The 12400-nt window shown below is 37.5% G+C and overlaps 1 protein-coding gene across 4 annotated transcripts in view; it reads right to left on the reverse strand.

Annotated features, from left to right (window-relative positions):
• The window catches only part of LOC103149144 (mucin-5AC-like), a 72579-nt gene that overhangs the window by 2445 nt on the left and 57734 nt on the right, over positions 1–12400 (reverse strand). For 2 of the 4 annotated variants that reach the window (XM_016679725.1, XM_016679724.1), the window contains exons 5-11: positions 8921–9098; positions 8494–8635; positions 7899–8036; positions 7085–7143; positions 6849–6989; positions 6236–6312; positions 5208–5682 (exon numbers count right to left, since the gene is read on the reverse strand). The exons of 1 other annotated variant lie outside the window; for it this stretch is intronic. In XM_016679725.1, coding sequence (XP_016535211.1) covers positions 5587–5682; positions 6236–6312; positions 6849–6989; positions 7085–7143; positions 7899–8036; positions 8494–8635; positions 8921–9098 — 831 coding nt within the window. In that variant the 3' untranslated portion in view covers positions 5208–5586. Of the gene's footprint in view, positions 1–5207; positions 5683–6235; positions 6313–6848; positions 6990–7084; positions 7144–7898; positions 8037–8493; positions 8636–8920; positions 9099–9485; positions 9619–12400 lie in introns of those variants that run through there. One more of the 4 variants, XM_016679723.1, reaches the window with a different exon arrangement.

The following is a 12400-nucleotide window of genomic DNA, read 5'->3' on the forward strand; positions in this document are numbered from 1 at the left end:
AGGTGTAGTTGTAGTTTGTGGAGGTGTAGTTGTAGTTTGTGGAGGTGTAGTTTGTGGAGGTGTAGTTGTAGTTTGTGGAGGTGTAGTTTGTGGAGGTGTAGTTGTAGTTGGAAAAGTTGTAGTTGTAGTTTGTGGAGGTGTAGTTGTAGTTGGAAAAGGTGTAGGTGTAGTTTGTGGAGTTGTGAATGGAGGTAGGATTGTCATGAATGTAAACGTCGTTGGTAGGGGTGTCGCTGCAGTCGGAGGGGAAACGGTTGTTGGAGCTGTGGATTAGGCAGCAGATCAACATCATCACTTCAGGAAAATGTTGAATTTAAGCTGAAAAGAAAAGCTGAGGTTTCCACTCACTGCTCCCAGCCGTCACAAAGACGCATCGAAAGTCAGACTGGTACACAGAGCCGGAGGAGCTGAGGAGGAAATTAGAGAAACAGATTAGATATAAAACTATTACCCATCGATTCAGTTTAACAACATATTAAAAAGGTTGATTATACAAACAGATAAAAGCAGATATACAACAAACATTTGTCCCAGAGATGCTAGTTTTTAGAAAAGATGATGAATCTATAGTTTCCTCACTCCTTTAAAATTCTGATATTCGTCCATAAAGCACTAAATGATTTTGGACTTTCTCAATAATTAACCATGCAGAGCCGTTTGGTGTTAGGAGATCTGAATAGTAATAAGACCCAAAGTAAACAAGACGAAGCTGCTTTTAGTTTTTATGCTCCTGAAAACTTGAGGTGTGCAGAAATTGTTGGTTCCTTAATGAGAACGGAAAACATTTTTGCTAATTGTGCTATGTAAACATACTTGTCCTTAATTTTGGTTTCACTCCTATTTGCTGACAAATATGAAACATATTTTCATTCTTAAATGAACAAACATTTACTGTGAACCAACCCCAGTTCAATAAGCTGAACAATATTAAGAGTTTAAGCTTTTTTTCTATGCATTAATAAGAAAAGGCACTAACTTTGCTTGGACAACGAAGCAGAGAGTTTGGTTCAGTCCTCCATCACCGGCCGATGGCGTCCATGTCAGGCTGAAGTTTCCTGATCCTGATGAGCTCTTGGTTACACCTGTTGGTCCACTGAACAGGAGCTCAGTGGTCCTTCAATGAACAGGAGATAAACAGTTTATTACATTTATATTTCCAATTTTTTCCAAACTGCAAACACATCAGTGCCATTTTTAAACTTGATTGGAGTTATTTAATACATGAGGTTAGCCTAAACTCCAGACTCACTCAGCCTGCGTTGCTTCTGCTCTGACGCTGATTTCCACAGCCTGGTTGACGTTGGTGTGGATCTGAGCTCCATGTTCAGGAGTTGGAGGCAGAAACCTGGGCAGATATTCACCTGCTGTGCAGGACGGAGCTGCAGGATCCACTGGAAGAAAATAACAAGGAACTAATTAATTCAAGCTGAAAGGAGCTGATCAGTTTGGTCAAACAACCTGAAGCAGTTAGTTGATAGATGAATATTCATTATGACCAGATATTTATCCACCTGGTTGTATTTATCTCTCCTACATTCCTTCTTGTATATTTTGTGAAATCTGTAGTTACTGAGGCTTCAAATCTAAAATACGCAGAACAGAAGCAGATTTTTCCAATCCGGCTCGGCTCTTTTTGGGTTCAGAGTTTATTTTACCTTTGAAAACAAACTGAACAGGGATCTTGCTGATGGCGTCATTCTGAGGTTTCACCTCCTGTGAATTGTTGCCGTTAGTCAGAATGATGTTCTGTCCGGTAAAATCCTCCAGAACCATCTGAACCGCATACGGACCTTCATCACTGCTGTTAGTGGGACTGAATGACAGAGAACAAGACTGGAAGAGAAAGGAGAAGAAAAAAGGTCCAAATTAAAACTGAATCAGATGATTATGGATTAAGTCAAATCTACTTATTGTCATTTTTCTGTAAAGTTTGTTTCTCTGTCTTAACTGATAAGAATACACACATAATAAAATAGATTAAACAGATACACCTGCAAAATACATCTTGTCTTTTTATATTAAGTGCCTCATTTTAGCAACAGTCCAGCCTTTTAACAGGCTGATGGAGTCCAGTGGCTCTAAAACTGACCAGATTAGATAAACTTTATTTATGCTTTTCAGGCAACAAAGAACAATTGCAGATAAAGTGCAAAAATAAATGTAAGAATTGCAACAGTAAGCTGAACGCAGCGGTGATCGCCCTCGCAGCTCTGCACCGCCACTCCGTTGCACTTGTTAACGCTCTCTTGACATTCACAGACCTGACCACTAGGCAGCGCAATTTTACAAATCTTCCAAATAACTTTCCGATTTATTAGTACGAATAAATCAAGTCTTTAATGTTAGACTGAAAATGGGCTTTCCACACCGGAGTTAGCATTTCTTTTTCTTCAGTTCAAAGTGCAATGCTCCCTGAAGACACACAAGAAAATTTAAATTTATGGCCTGATGGGAAACTTTGAGTCCTCGCCCCTCTAGCATCCACAAAAACCCAGGCTTTTGATTTTAACTGACCGAGTATAAAGGTAGCTCAAAATCCCTAAAATGTATGAAAATGGTAGACTTCATGTCATAAACTGTAAGGTTGTCCTCAGTAGCTCAGCTTTTATAATCTTCTCAAGAGATTTCTTGATGAGTGACGTCAGAACAACTGAAGGGAAATCAGGTTCTGTCTTTGGGAATTTGGTCACAGGTACAATAACTGAATATTTCCTCGGCACTTAGTGGAGCTGGAGCGACTTTTTAAAGATAAAATAAAAAAATGCCAGCCTGTTGTTCTTTAAGAGCCAATTTTATCTGGTGACACTTCCTGTCTTTAGCTCGGCAAAGGTTCAGGACGCCTCAAAGTCTTTAAAAATAGAAATAAAAAATCTATGATCTTAACTTCAAATTGAGAATCACTTTTCACTAAGGTTTAGAGCATCATAAATAATTGTGTGTGGTCACATTTAATGAAAAAGTAGTAAAATCCAGACTATTTAGTGCTACTGACTGCAAATTTGATAATATTTATACTCACTGGTGAGACGCTGAGGACAGACGGAGGAGTGCAGGTGATGCACTCTGGATCAGCTGCATATCTGCATCTGACGTCGTCTCCATCCGGGTCAGAGACCAGCAGGTTGATGTTCCTCTGACAGTTTGAAGGAACTCTGAGAGAAAAGAAACATTTCAACCACTCCTCTGTCAGTCCCTCCAGGTGCTTCTGTCATAATTTAAACCCGTCTGACTGGTTCTCCAAGGTTTCTTCAGCACAAAAATTTTATTTCAAAGAACCTCCAGAATACTTTCAGTTCAGTTTCCTAAAGATGAACTCGCTCCACAGAAACCACTTACTGATTTTTAGTTTTATACTGATACATCTGAGAGGTTAACAATGTTCACTTTGAAGAACAACATTATCCATTATTATCAACATATGCAACAGATTTTGTAAAATAGGAATAACTGTCCAGTTTTTATTATGTTGATTATCTTTTGCTTCTGATTTGCAGAGTTTCATCTGCAAATGTTGATTAAGAATAAAAAACAAACAGTTTTCTAATTATTTTGCTGTCAGTAAAAAGCTGTTTGTAGATAAAATATTTAAAATGATGAACAGAATTACCTCAGCAGAGGGATGATGGTGGTTTGGGGTGAAGAGTTTGGCTTGTTGATGTCAGAACGGTTTCTCATTTCAATGAGCATCGTAGCTGCCGATAGTTCAATCCCATTTCTGTTTTCTGTCCAGTTTGTAGCATCAAACCTTCAGCAGATGATAATGAGAAAATAATGCAGCAAGACCAAATCTCCAAAGACCAACAAAACTAGATCATCAGCTGATTATGTCAGGTTTTCCAAATCCAGTCCAAGCTGCCCTGTTTCCAGTCCTCAGTTTTAATCTGAACATGGCAAAATTATATTTCCATTAATGTTGAAGTGGACTTACGGAGTATCCAACGTCGACAGGAATGTAACTGCAACAGACTCAGTGTAGGCTGTCTGACACCATTCACCTCCTCTTTCATCAAGTGGATAAACTGAGAGCATGCTGCAGTTTCCATTACAAAGCCAAAGGTCGAACTCTTCACAAGAGCTGAAGCTCACCTTGAAGTTAGTGGTTGCCTGTGAAATTTCAGTGAGGAGGTGTTGAGTACACTCTCTAGAAAAACCAAGTGTGATATTTTATAAAGAAGCTCAACTTACTGGGTATCCGGCTGGCTGGAAGTCTCCAACAGAGTAGCTGAAGACGACGCCAAAATAAGCAGCTTCAGCTCCGCTGAGGAGCAGCAGCAGCAACACAGACGGCAGCATGATGACAGAGTGAAGGTTTCAGAGAGAGACTGAAAGTTATCAGCGTCAAATGAAGTTATTCTTCCACAGAGAGCCTCTGGTCCACACCCACTGCTCCATACATGAATGGTTTACTGGTATGCATTGGTATAGTTGGCCTGAAGGCTAAAAGGTAATGATGAAAATATCTGATGGCTGGACGTTTACATTCAGAAGTGCAAAATCTGAATGACAATTTGTAGTACATGCAAAAGTCACAAAACCTTTGCTCAGCCTCCTGAGGCCTGAGTTTTTCATTCAGTGCATTTCTGTCCCCGTATGAGGATGCAGGGACTTAGGAGGTTAGAAATATAAATCTAACATCAGGGAGAAGATTTTCACGATGAACAGATTTAAAACTCAAACAGCTTCTTTTATAAAAATATCAGTCTCTTCCAGCTGATATTTATACCAACAGCTCAATATTTAGTGTCATCCATTGGAAACCAGCACACAGAGTATCTGCCTTTGTTACATGGTACAATGTTTGATTATTAAAAACATGAATTTCATCCATCCATCTGTTTTCTTATGCTCGTCTGAGGCTGGATCACGAGGTCAGCATCCTCAGCAGAGAGACCCAGACTGCCTGCACATCATGAAGGTTCTGGTTGATGAACACAGTAATGGCTTCAGTAAATTATTAAGACACAACCATACAAAAAGGAATAAATCTAATGATTATTTAAAGCCCCACATCTTATAAGCGTATGTGAACTTTAGAGTAGAATCCAACTCTTCAGTATCTTTATAATAATGTTGACTTGTATACCTTTGGTTTATTTAAAACCACAGCTCTTCAATTTTCACCTCTTCCGCTTTTCCATCATGACAGGATGTATCTGGCAAATAAAAATCAAGAACCATCCCCAGAGTAAAAACTAAGAGCCTTTTACTGCAAGGAAAGCAGAAAAACTTTATTTTACCATCATGAAAGGAGTCTGGGATTCAGAGACATAAACAATGTGAAAGATCATTCATGTCTGTTTTAAAAGACTTGATGTTATTTGTCCAAGAAACAGTTGTACCATATCATTTCATTCTGTTTATTATTCTGATTTATTCTGTTTGCTTTTATTGACAAACAATTAGAAATTATATGCTTAAGAACATTTTGACTTTACAGTATTTGTTCACATTCAAGACAACAATATTAACTTTTCATTTGCATTAATTAAAATAAGTTTTACTCCATGATAGATGAAGAAAGAAAGATGAGTGGCTATAGATAACACATTTCCCTGGGAGGATCAGACTTGTTCTCATTTTTAGCCACTAGGGGGCAGGAGTTGTAGCTCTCACTGCGCCACTGCTCAGCAGCTTTACTATTATGTCAGAAGGCAGTCCTTGTCTTCTCAGCTCCTCTTTGATCTGGAGAGGAAAAAACATGAAATCAGTTATATATTATATAATCAATAAGTCACACAGAACAAAACTAAACCACAGTTTTATGCTAAAAATCAGGGTTGAGCTTTGGATCATTTTTACAAATCCTTTAAAGATCCATCCATTTTTTTCCTCTTATCTGGTGTTGCAGCCTCAGTAGGGAGGCCCAAAATGTGTCTACTCAGCATTGTCTAGGATATCTGTGTGTGTGTGTGTGTGTGTGTGTGTGTGCGTGTGTGTGCGTGTGTGCGTGTGTAATGACAATTGTGATAATGCTTTTCTCCTTGCATGCAAGTACTTTGCCACATTGTCAGCCATCTTTGTTTAAGGGTTTCCCACCATCTCATTCTTTCAGACTCCACTGAAAGCTTGTGATCATAGATGATGCAGATCAACTAATAAATCAAGAGCTGTTTTTTTTAACCACGATAAACGGGTAGAGTTTCCCTCAAATCAGAAACAAAACTCTCACTAAACCTGCTAGACTGGAACGAACCACATTGTTGTCTTTAACACTGACGTCAACAAGGTTACTGACCAGGTTCATGATGGTTGCAGAGTCAGTCTCCAGTGATAGTGAGGTGGAGAGCTTTGCATTCAGAGCCAAAACATAATCTGGAAGCACAGAGAGTCAATATTACTATTTAAAACAGGATAATGAACCAATAAGGTCACATATTCTGGTTTGAATTTTAGGTTTTCACATTTTCCCTCCTTAAGTCTCCTTTAAAACTGATTCACTAGATGAATGTATTTTGTCTATTGTCTCTAAGTTATTTTTTCATAGTTTTTTATATCATAATAGTATTGAATCGTATGTTTTGAATGGAGAGGACTGAAGGTCAGAATGACATTTATAAAACTAGTAAAAAAAAACTATCATAAAGCTAAATAAAATTTACATTTTTTAGGTCCTGGGGAAAAAGGTGGAACAATCTATTTACTAAAATGTAATTATCAATGTTTTGTTTTTTTATACCATTTTTCCTCACAAAATATACCTGTTAGTACATAATATTTTTATGGCAATTTGTTAGCATATTTTTGTAAGTCCAAGGGATAAAAGGAGAAAATAAAAAGACCCCTAAGGCTGATAATGAAAGATCTCTGCTAACAGTTTACATTTATTCATGAACGTCAGTCACACTTACATGGTCCTGGGTCTGGTGTTGAGTTTGTGATGAAGGTTGTAGGAGGTTCAGTTGTAGTGGTGGGTTGGTTGGTTGTAGTTGTGAGCGTAGTCGTAGTTGGTGTAGTTGTAGTCGTAGACGGAGGGGAAACAGTTGTTGGACCTGTGCGTGGAGCAGCAGATTGGCGGTGACATTGTCAGATCAAGAAAAAGCAGACTGACTTCAAACTGAAGACCAAAGCAGAGATTTCTACTCACTTTCTCCAGCCGTCACAAAGACGCATCGAAGGTCAGACTGGTACACAGAGCCAGAGGAGCTGAGGAGGTAAATAAAGTAACAGCTTAGATATAAAACTGTTAATAAAATAAGCAGACAATTCAGTCTAATGAAGACTTTAAACAACACTTTGTACAAACTCAGTATTAAGCTGATATAAAGCAAATATCAATGCCAGAAGTGCAGGATTTATGAAAATGAGATTATGATTCTGCTGTGATGAACCCAACAATCACTACCGCCCTGTTTTAAACATCTTTGTTTTATTATGACTTCAAATAAGAATTAATTATTCAAATTAGATTAAAAATGTTCTATGTAAGGAAACCCAGCAGATTACATCAAGTCATTGAGTTGCAACATTCACTCCTGCAGGATGAGCACGTAGCTCTTGTATCATTGACTCTGCAGCAATCCCTCATGCCGAGCAGGCACATAGCAACAGTAGACGGGAAAAACTCCCCTATCGCAGGAAGAAATCTCCAGCAGAACCAGAACCAGAACCTGGTTTAATACAGGTAGACAATACACAATCTGTATTGAGCCAGATTGCCACGAATGGAGGTTTTGAGAATAAAGGAACAGATTAATTAGGTGACTTAGGATTATTTTTGATGTTCAGGAAAGTAAAATGTTAGAGGGAGATTGATTATTAGACAGCAGGATTATCACAGCTGATGTCCTCCAGGAAAGAATCAGACCAAATAAAATGTCAGGCCAGATGTCAGTAGCTTCTATGGAAAGAAAATAACAGAGAAAAGAAAAAGCTAAACAGTAAATTAATAAGACACTGACTTTGCTTGGACAACAAAGCAGAGAGTTTTGTTCAGTCCTCTGTCACTGTCAATTGGTGTCCATGTCAGGGTGAAGTTTCCTGATCCTGATGAACTCTTGGTTACACCTGGCGGTCCGCTGAACAGGAGCTCAGTGGTCCTTTAAGAAACAGGAGAGACAGTTTCTTAGATTGATGTGTCCAAAGCTTCCTCATCTGCAAAGACAGGTGGTTTTTTTATTGATACTGTAAGATTATTTATTTTTCCTTTCCAAGTGATATGGTTACATACAGTTATTTACTAAAGCCGATCTATAGCTAAGGAATTGTGCTGTGCCTTTAAGATGAGCTGTTTGCTTCTTCTTTGTGGGTTTTTGTTTTAGGAGAGCTCAGGACGGGTTCTGATCTGTTAACTTGAAGGCTGAATAAAAGTCTGGACACGCTATTCCTCTCAGTGTTCTACTGTTTCTCCACCCACGACCTTATGGTAACACAAATGTGCCCCATATCTTAGTGTTGCAATACCATAACGTTTTTACGTTATTCATTCTTAGCCAGAGAAATTTAACACCAGAAAACACTGACACAATCCAGCTGTAATGTGTAATAGTCACTCACTCAGCCTGGGTCGCTTCTGCTCTGACGCTGATTTCCAGAGTCTCGTTAAAATCGATGTAGAACTGATCTCCGTTCTCAGGAGTTGGAGGCAGAAACCTGGGCAGATATTCACCTGCTGTGCAGGACGGAGCTGCAGGATCCACTGGAAGAAAATAACCAAGAAACGAATTAATTCAAGCTGAAAGGAGCTGGTCAGTTTGGTCATTAATTCAAACAACATGAAGCTGTTGGAAGGTTAAATTTAGTTTTGTCATGTTCCTTCATGGACTTTGGGGCCAAAGTTGTGATTGTCTATTTTAATCTTTAGTAGTTCCTGATATTTAAAATGATTTCCAACAGATCCAACATATTCAGCTCAGACACAAACAGCTCAAGTCCAGAGCTGCTCTATGTGGTTCAAATCAAGCTCAACAAACTGCAGCTTTACCTCTGAAAACAAACTGGACAGGGATGCTGCTCATGGCGTCGCTGGGAGTTTTCACCACTTGTGAATCAAAGATATCAGTCAGAGTGATGTTCTGTGTGGGAAAATCCTCCACCACCATCTGAACCGCATACGGACCTTCATCACTGCTGTTAGTGGGACTGAATGACAGAGAACAAGACTGGAAGAGAAAGGAGAAGAAAATGATCCAAGTTAAAATTGAATCAAATAACACAGATTAAGTGAAATATTTTTCATTGTCATTTTATTGAAAATCTACGGAAGACGATTAGTGCCACTGGGAAAAAAAAACAATTCTGACTTTAATCTCAAAATTCTGAGAATTGTTTTTTTTTTTGTTTTTTGTTTTTTCCAGTGGCCCTGATCCTCTTCTGTAACAGATAAGTAAGGAAAAGTAAACTAGATGAAACAAAAACCGTAAAGTACAAATAAAAATATTAAAAATGTTCAGTGTTAGAAAGTGGATGGGTTGCATCTTTCTAATTCACTCATTGTCACGTAAATCCAGCCTAATCAAGTTCCTGCAGCTCCAACATTTGATACTCACAGATGAAACGTTGAGGACAGATGGAGGAGTGCAGGTGTTACACTCTGGATCAGCTGCATATCTGCATCTGACGTCGTCTCCATCTGCATCTGTGACCAACAGGTTGATGTTTCTCTGACAGTTCGAAGGAACTCTGAGAGAAAAAGAACAATTCCTAGAACATCACAACCAGACCTCTATCAGTCTTTTCAGGTTTTTGTTTTATAACTTTAACCTGTCTGACTGGTTCTGCAAGATTTATTCCTGATAAGATTTGATTTTAATCATCACTGTGTTTCCATATGGAACAAACTACGGAATAGTTTCAGTTCAGTTTTCTAATGATGAACTTTCTGCAGAACAAACTTACCCAGATTTATTTTACATTGATTTTTCTGATCAGTTGTTTCAAATACAATATTGTTCACTTAGAAGAAACAGCATCAGCTGGATTATCAAATAAAAAAAATCAACTTTTGTAAACAAGCTTGTATTTTTATGATCTTAAACATTTTTTGCTTCTGATTCACAGTTGCATCTGCAAATGCTGATGAAAAATACAATACAAAATAAAAACAATGGTCATCTCAATATGTTGCAGTCAGTCAAAGGCTTTATAAATGGCTAAAATATTGAAACAGAATTACCTGATTAGAGGGATGATGGTGGTCAGGGGTGGTGAACCTCGGTCGTTGATGTCAGAACGGTTTCTATAGTCAAAGTTACCTGTGATTTTTGGCATTACAATCCCATTTCTGTTTTCTGTCCAGCTTGGAACAGAATTCCTACAGTGGATGAAAAGATCTACAATGTTATGGTGAAATAATGCAGCATTTAAGATAAAATCTCTATATACAAACGAAACTATGTATTTTTTTTCATCAGCTGACGATGATAGTTTTTCTTCTTTAGAAAACATGAAAACCTTATCAGCCCAACTGATGAAGCTGTCCTGCAGGATTTTAGGATTTTTATCTGTTCTCGTTTATAATTTGAACATAATGAATCAATAATAATCCAGAAATAATCCAATTATTTCTGATGTGTACTTACAAAGCATTTAATATATGCAGGAATGAATTATAATCCCAAATAAATGCTTTCTGACACCATTCACCTCTGCTTTCATCGATTAGATAAACTGGTGGTAACCCACTACAGTCTCCACCACAAAGCCAAGAGTCAAACTCGTCACATGAGCTAAAACTTGCCGTCAAGTCTATGTTTATCTGTGGAATTAAAGAGAAAAGTTGGTAAATACATCTGATTTTTTCCTGAAAAATATTTATTTTACTACTAAGCTGAACTTACTGCGTATTCACCTGACGGAACGTCTCGAACAGAGCTAACGACGCCGCCATAATAAGCAGCTTCAGCTCCGCTGATGAGCAGCAGCAGCAACACAGACGACAACATGGTGACAGAGTCAAAATCTCCAGAGAAAAACTGAACGTTATTAGAGACAAATCAAGTTATACTTTCTCAGAAAACCTCTGGTCCACACCCTCTGCTGCATCCATGGATGGTTCACTGGTATGCCACAGTATAATGGACCAGGATGTTCTTCACCTGGTATGAGGAAAAACTCTGATGGCTGAAAGGTTACATCCAAAGATAAAAAATGTGAAGTATAATTTACAGTAACTGGAAAAGTCATAAATCTTCTATGACTTTTATTGTAATAAAAACGTAAAATAATGTATTTTATTAAGAAAATAAATTCACTAAATGGAGGGGAAACAATTTTATCTGTGGACAGATTTTAAAATTCAACCAACTTCATTTGAAAAATACGGCAAGCATTTATATCAACACAGCTCAATATTTAGCAGCATCTATTAAATCCAGCTCACTGCCTTTATTTAATATAATGCTTTGATCATTCAAAATATGAATTCATGTCAAAAAACTTGTTGGAAAAAAACATCAGCTTAGAGATTAGACTAATTTAATTACATTTTATGTTGATAAACATTTAATGACTTTAAAACATTCAAATATTTAATAAATTGTGTCAAAAAAAGTTAAATTAAGATAAAAATGTTGGGTTTGTGGTTGCTTCATTCCAGCTACTGGAAGGAAAATATTTAATCTGACCAGATATTTCTCAGCTCAACAAGGGTTGTAAAATAAACAAAACTATCAAGGACTGGATTATTTCCGACTGAAGTGTTAGCTAGCTGTCTAGCTTTGTAAGTGCAACACATTGTGAGGGCAGCATAATGACCGTAGGATCAGTCGACAGAAAATAAAATAAATAATAAAAAAGATTACATTCAAATACATCAAAACACAAAACAATCAAATAAAGTGGATCATTTTAACGATAATTCGGCTGCTTAACAAGTTGAAACCTTGTAGTGGTTGTTAGACTTATATCTGTCTGAAACCAGCAGCTGAAAAACTATGATTGTGTCAGAAGCTCAGAGCTCTGATCCTGCAGCAGCTTGCAGATCCTGGAAACGTTCAGTAAACCTCAAACAAATATTTTATTACCAATATTTTGATCTTGAGATTGAAAATCATTTTTCTCTCAGGTTTTACATCATCGTAGGAGTTTTAAAAAGTTGTGTAATGCATTTCAGAGAGGGACTCTTTCTAATCCAGATTAATTAATGAAGCCGACTGCAAATCCAGATTCTTTATTATCAACATTTGGTTCTTTCTGATGAGACGTTGAGGACAGACGGTGGATAAAACTCTATATCAGCTGCATATCAGCATTTAATGTCGTCTCCTGGGTCTAAAACCAACAAGTTGATATTTTTATTCTGACAGTTTGAATCAACTCTGTGAGAAAGAAACACAGAACACAAGTTATGTGCAGTTTGTTTTTTCATGTGTTTGTTTCATAAGTCAAAACTTGTTTTTCCCCACAACTTTTTATTTTTACTAAAAAAAACAAACAAACAAACAAAAAACATTCAGTTTCATCT

Source organism: Poecilia formosa, unplaced genomic scaffold (genome assembly GCF_000485575.1).
Source record: "Poecilia formosa unplaced genomic scaffold, Poecilia_formosa-5.1.2 Scaffold218, whole genome shotgun sequence".
Lineage (NCBI taxonomy): Eukaryota > Metazoa > Chordata > Actinopteri > Cyprinodontiformes > Poeciliidae > Poecilia > Poecilia formosa.